This window comes from Medicago truncatula, chromosome 2, assembly GCF_003473485.1.
Source record: "Medicago truncatula cultivar Jemalong A17 chromosome 2, MtrunA17r5.0-ANR, whole genome shotgun sequence".
NCBI classification, from domain to species: Eukaryota; Viridiplantae; Streptophyta; class Magnoliopsida; order Fabales; family Fabaceae; genus Medicago; species Medicago truncatula.
The window spans coordinates 13,369,134-13,376,171 of NC_053043.1; the positions used below are offsets into that span (position 1 = coordinate 13,369,134).

The 7,038-nt window shown below is 32.6% G+C and overlaps 1 protein-coding gene across 1 annotated transcript; it reads left to right on the forward strand.

The window, feature by feature from the left end:
* The first annotated feature begins 565 nt into the window (after nucleotides 1–565).
* LOC11412498 (beta-D-xylosidase 1) lies at nucleotides 566–6,729 on the forward strand. Its single transcript, XM_003594747.4, has 6 exons — nucleotides 566–1,027; nucleotides 3,331–3,612; nucleotides 4,332–4,501; nucleotides 4,596–5,038; nucleotides 5,196–5,609; nucleotides 5,827–6,729. Exons 1-6 carry the CDS (start codon nucleotides 632–634, stop codon nucleotides 6,408–6,410), a joined length of 2,289 nt encoding a protein of 762 aa, XP_003594795.1. The 5' UTR covers nucleotides 566–631; the 3' UTR covers nucleotides 6,411–6,729.
* The last annotated feature ends 309 nt before the right edge of the window (nucleotides 6,730–7,038 follow it).

Sequence of the window (7,038 nt, forward strand, 5' to 3'; positions counted from 1 at the left end):
ATTAGATTGAAATTGAAGTGTACAAATTTTAATTAAAACCTATATTAAAATTTTAATCGTTCAATTTCGATCTAACGACCATCAATATACTGATCACTAAAATTCGTAAACCGCGCGCGAATAAATACAAAGAATTCGAATTCCTCCCACTACACTAGTTTTGTCTTTTCTTTATTGTTGAAGTTTTTATTATCTCTTCTTGAGTTATGGCATGTAATATATTTAAGTGATTTATTTTGGCATCTACTCTAAGTCCCACAAAGGGACCAACCGGCCACCAGCCACCGAGTCTAACTGCGTGTTACACTAACTCACTCACCTCACAAAATATATCCATTAATTCAAGTTTAGTTTTAAGTCGTTATAATAACCTTGATATATACATGCATATGAATATACATATGAAGATGATATATCCAATATTATCAATAATATAATATCTTGCAATAAATTAATTGACGTGGAAAACCAATCAAAAAAGTATCTTTCTATTCCTCTCATTTCGTTACCCAAACCCTTTAAAAGACGCAACTTCACAACACTTCCCTCTATATAAACACACAAACACAAACACACAACACACCCCACACTACTCTTTCATTCATTCATCTTCAATTCATCAAAAACAATCATGGGTTGTTTCAAAAACTTAATAACTTTCATGTTATTAATTTCCATATTAGTTACATTAAGTGAAGGTAGAGTACCCTTTGCATGTGACCCAAAAAATGGCTTAACAAGAAGCTACAAATTTTGCAATACAAGAGTACCAATTCATGCAAGGGTACAAGACCTTATAGGAAGACTTGCATTACCTGAAAAGATAAGGCTTGTTGTGAACAATGCAATTGCTGTTCCAAGACTTGGAATACAAGGTTATGAGTGGTGGTCGGAAGCTTTACATGGTGTTTCTAATGTGGGCCCAGGTACTAAATTTGGTGGGGCCTTCTCCGCCGCCACTAGCTTCCCTCAAGTTATCACCACCGCTGCTTCTTTCAATCAATCTTTGTGGCTTGAAATTGGACGGGTAAGATAATTCTTATCATTATTGTATTATTATCTATCAGGGTAATGCTAACCAATGTCTCGAAACACCAATGTTTCAGAACACTAGTTAAGGAAGCTAAAACAAAACACTTTTAACTTTTAAGTTAAAAATAACACTTTTTAAATTTTTGAAGAGTTAACTACACAATTTTCAATATCAAATTATTCTATTTGTTTTATTGACCAATGCCATAGTACATCGGTTAGCATTTTCCTAATTAACGTTTTGAAAAAATTATCATGATTTTTATTTATTCTTTGTCACTACTATTGGTTTGGCTTATATAGACATAGTTATTTTAATTTAAAGGAGATTCTTTCTTTCTTTCTTGGTTCTCTTTTTGGGCCATTCATGATAAAAATAATCATTTATCCACTATTTCATACGTAATAAAGTCATGATAATAACATTACTTTAATATATGGTGTTGTCGTTATAGCATACCACAGTCACCAGCTAGCTAAGTAAATGGGTAAATAGCTATTTTATCCCATTTTTAATAAATAATATAGTACATACTTATTACCTTTCACTATCATATATATCCTTATTTTCTATAAGCATGATTTTTTCACGTTGAATATTTTATGTAGTATATACGACATTAAAAATTGAATTTGTTCGTTGATTTTTTCTCTCTCATAATTCCAAACTTATATCTGTCTTTCTATTTTATATTAACTAATTAATTAATTTGTATTCGTTCAATGCCTCTTTTGTTTTGATTGTGCTAATTTAATATATCATATTTCGGCCTTCATAAAAAAATAAAAATAATTATTATGTTAAAAATCATGAATATCAAATAATAGACTTTTCATGTAAGATTATCACTTAAGAGGATTAATCAATTTGATCGCATGTTTGAATCATCCCATACTCTAATCACCAAATTTTGTGTCTCAATCCTCAATAAAAACGAAAAGGCATTTAAAAATGGGGGCCCAATTTTAACCACCTAATTACACATTTACAAAAACAACTTTTTTCTTGAGGAAACAGCTAGGAAAACAAGTTGTGCAATAATAGTCCAATCATGTGAGCAAAAAAACTTTCATTTTGATTTCTTGTTTGATTTTGTTTGATTCTCATACAAACAAAAGAAAAATAAAAAATGAAAGGGAAATATTGTATAACTATAGATATATGATGCTACTCAACTACTTGCTAGTCACTTATTTTAGCTGAGAAACTGACAAGCTGTCCCATGTGCCTTACATGCATTTGGAAAAATATGAAATATGACACTTTTTATTATATGGTTTGGAAAATAAGTGGGTGTGACGTTGAAAATTTATCTACTTAAATAATTTCTTATCCATAAGTTGCTAAAAGAAACTCCATTACGCTACTATTTCATTAAACTACGAAAGCAACACTATCATCATGAGAAGGTTGTTTTTGTTGTCCTTTTTTAATTTCCCTCATGGTTAAATAGTACTTAATTAGGGAGGAAATTAATAAATATAGTTTCATTTTCTTAAATTGTTCTCTTGATATAAGAAACATATTCCCATAATAAAAAAAAGAATTGTTTCGTTCTTTTTTAAACAAAATTGGAAATTTTATTAAAGAATATTTACGTTGAGTAAAGTATAAACATCAATGATTTGGTGTGTTTAAATGAAGCATAAAAGTCCATCAACTTTGCATATTTTCTTAATTATTGTTTATCAAATAATTGACAAAACATTAGGTGTTTGGTGATGCTTATCAACACCTCTTCTTGCAGCAAGTCCATTCAATTACGGCTTCTTTTTTTTGGTTATGTTGCTATACATATGTATACATGTCTTTCAAAGTTGATTGTTTTGCTTTTGTTATGAGAGGCTCAATAATAATCTAATCACTTTGGCCACAGATGCTATATTATTAATTTATTGGTGAAGTCCTTTTCTTAATTATATTCAAAGTTTGTATTAAGACTTGAATTGTGACGTTTTGATTCCACAAAATGTCAAAAAATGGGGTGTTTTTGTTTGTTTCGTAGTATTATAAAATATTCTTTTATTCCGGTTGGTATTTAACCAAATAACAAATTGGGGAAGGGAAGAAAAAGACTTTTCAATTTAAAACAATAACAAATAAAAAAAAGTACATTCAATTGGAACATAAAAATTAAGAAGAAAAAAATCATCAAGATTGCGAGGAAAGTTATATTAAATTAAAAATGATAAGAAATTATGTCCCTTTTGAAAATATGTAATAAGATTAGCACTAATTTAAATATGCATTGACATAAAGAATTATTTGTTGAATGAATTATATGTATTCACATGCAGATTGTGTCTGATGAAGCAAGAGCAATGTACAATGGTGGAGCTGCAGGGTTGACTTTTTGGAGTCCTAATGTGAATATTTTCCGTGATCCACGGTGGGGCCGTGGCCAAGAGACACCCGGTGAAGATCCCACTGTGGCCGGAAAATATGCCGCCAGTTATGTTCAAGGATTACAAGGCAACGGTGCCGGAAACCGGCTCAAGGTTGCTGCTTGTTGTAAACATTACACTGCCTATGATCTTGATAACTGGAATGGTGTAGATAGGTTCCATTTCAATGCCAAGGTATGTATGACATTGACCTAATAAGAGGGGCCATTTAATTATTTTTGCATTTATTTGAAAATTATTATTATTATTTATATGAAATTTCACCCATCCAAAATTGGTTGATTTATGAGCCCAAAGTGGTAGGTAGTTTATTACACTTTTTAAGAGCAATGTTCTCAATTTTCATGTGCATGTCTAAGCCTTATTTGAGTGGTTACTAGTGGCGCATGGGTGTACAGTCACATTATACCAACCAAAGCATGGAGGTGTTATTTGCTTTTGTCATTCTATTTGTTTTGGTTCAAAGAAGTAGTTTCCATAAATATAAGATGGGAACAATTAATATGATTTTTATTAAAGTGGAAGTTATGCAAGTTGTTGTTGATAAAGACTTTAGGCCACTTGCATATTGCATAATTGATTCGGTTAAATGATAGTGATGTTCATTCAAACTACCAAATTACCACTTGTGCATCATAAACCATTTTGTTTTCTACATCATTGATTAGTAACCCCATTTATTGATGTAACTTTAATTGAAAAAAATAATTGCAGAAGAATTTACCCATAATTATCTATTAGTGTAAATCGAATTTGATATCCCAAATTTACAACACTCGCATTATGCATCAATCACTTGCGCTGATAGTATTGTTGATAGAGTAAATATTCATTAACCAATGTCAAAAAATTATACAAAGATTTGGATTGTTAATATGTGGATCTTTATGCAGGTGAGTAAACAAGATTTGGCAGACACATATGATGTTCCGTTCAAAGCATGCGTTAGGGATGGGAAGGTGGCGAGTGTAATGTGTTCCTACAATCAAGTCAATGGCAAGCCTACTTGTGCTGATCCCGAACTCCTTCGTAACACCATCCGCGGTGAATGGGGCCTTAATGGGTAAGATTATATCACGTTGTTATCATTTCTCTTCGTTACTATCATGATTTTAATTTCACCTTTTTCGTAACATTTGTCATTTAAAAAAAAATAGGTACATAGTTTCGGATTGTGACTCAGTTGGAGTTTTATACGACAACCAACACTACACAAGAACACCTGAACAAGCAGCAGCCGCAGCGATTAAAGCGGGCCTGGACCTTGATTGTGGCCCATTTTTAGCCCTACATACCGATGGTGCTATTAAGCAAGGGCTTATTTCAGAAAATGATCTTAACCTTGCTTTAGCTAACCTTATTACAGTCCAAATGAGATTAGGCATGTTTGATGGTGATGCCCAACCATATGGTAATTTAGGCACAAGAGATGTTTGCTTACCATCCCATAATGATGTTGCACTTGAGGCAGCTAGACAGGGTATTGTCCTTCTACAAAACAAAGGAAATGCATTGCCATTATCCCCTACAAGATACCGCACTGTAGGAGTCATTGGTCCCAATTCTGATGTTACTGTTACCATGATAGGAAACTATGCTGGTTAGTTACTTCTCACTTAAGTAACCACTTTTTTTATAAACTTACATAAAGTGAATCTATGTAGTAAAATAATACATTCAGATTGAATGTATTTGTAAAATTAATTTATGCTTGCAATGCTTGATTTTAATATCATTATATTGTATTTCTTTTGAAGGTATTGCTTGTGGTTATACGACGCCGTTGCAGGGGATTGCCAGATATGTGAAAACCATTCATCAAGCAGGATGTAAGGATGTGGGTTGTGGTGGAAATCAATTATTTGGGCTTTCAGAGCAAGTAGCAAGACAAGCTGATGCAACCGTATTAGTAATGGGCTTAGACCAGTCCATAGAAGCAGAATTTAGAGACAGGACTGGGCTTCTTTTACCAGGCCACCAACAAGAGCTAGTGTCTAGAGTAGCTAGGGCTGCAAGAGGCCCAGTTATCTTGGTACTCATGTCTGGTGGGCCTATTGATGTTACATTTGCCAAAAATGATCCCAAGATTAGTGCAATTTTGTGGGTTGGTTATCCTGGTCAATCTGGTGGCACTGCCATTGCTGATGTTATCTTTGGTAGAACTAATCCAAGTAAGCAAAATATTTACAAATTAGTATTAATATTTTTTATTGTTCGTCTTCTGGCCCCCTATTTGCTCTTTAATCTGAAAAACAATCTTTAGAAATTATCACCCGGAGTCTTTAAAAACACAAAAAATATAGTTCAGGAGTTATCTCACAATCGGCTTGCACGATTTGACTTTTGTTGCATCTAATTCGACTTTTTTTTGTTGGGCCTTTATTGCAGGTGGAAGGTTACCCAATACGTGGTACCCACAAGACTATGTAAGGAAAGTACCAATGACAAACATGGATATGCGTGCAAATCCAGCAACAGGGTATCCAGGTAGAACCTATAGATTCTACAAGGGCCCTGTAGTATTCCCATTTGGGCATGGGCTAAGTTACTCAAGATTCACACATTCCTTAGCACTTGCACCCAAACAAGTTTCAGTCCAATTTACAACCCCTTTGACTCAAGCCTTCACAAACTCAAGTAACAAAGCAATGAAAGTGAGTCATGCAAATTGTGATGAATTGGAAGTAGGATTTCACGTGGATGTGAAAAATGAAGGATCAATGGATGGGGCCCACACACTTCTAGTTTACTCTAAAGCACCTAATGGTGTTAAACAATTGGTGAATTTTCATAAGACTTATGTTCCTGCTGGATCAAAGACACGTGTTAAGGTTGGTGTTCATGTTTGTAACCACCTTTCTGCTGTGGATGAGTTTGGGGTTCGAAGAATCCCAATGGGTGAACATGAACTTCAAATTGGTGATCTCAAACATTCTATTTTGGTTCAAACTTTGGACCAAATTAAACATTAAGTGTCAAAAAAATTGACATATACAAAAAAGTTTTACAATATTTTTACTAATGATGATTCCTTAAGTGAGTTTACATTACATAGAATAAAATTCAGAACAAGAATTTTGAATTTATGCAAAATGTAAAATAAGAATAGAGGTTGGATTATATTTGTATGTCAATTTATATAGTGCCACAACAATGTACCATTCTTGCTACAAATGTAAAATAGGGAAATGTATGTGACATCCTTGTAAAATAGTCACTGACAAGTGTCCCATTGGCACTTTATATGTTGTTGAAAAAGTTTTTGAACAAAGTTGGAAGTTTTTACTATAACTCATTGCACTGTAACAAAAAAAAAAATGTTATCAATTACATTTATTGTCTTAATTTTGTTTATAAATTTATTGTCTTACAATTACATGCTTGATTCGTATACATGAAACATTTGTAACAAAAAAAAAGTATACATGAAAAATCAACAAGGGTTTATTACTATTGTTGCAAGACTGCACCCACCCTTATGCTTTAATATCTTGGGATAAACAAAATCAAAAACGAAATTAATCTACAAGTAATAAGTTATAAAAAAATTTCTGGAATTTTTGAATTGAGATAGGAGTAAAATACAGCTGAAATAAAAAA

Bases quoted from the DNA above. Each gene is read 5' to 3' on its own strand.
- LOC11412498 (XM_003594747.4), top strand. From the start codon at position 632: ATGGGTTGTTTCAAAAACTTAATAACTTTCATGTTATTAATTTCCATA. The intron at 1,028-3,330 runs GTAAGATAATTC...ATTCACATGCAG, and splicing joins TGTGGCTTGAAATTGGACGG to ATTGTGTCTGATGAAGCAAG. The intron at 5,039-5,195 runs GTTAGTTACTTC...TTTCTTTTGAAG, and splicing joins CATGATAGGAAACTATGCTG to GTATTGCTTGTGGTTATACG.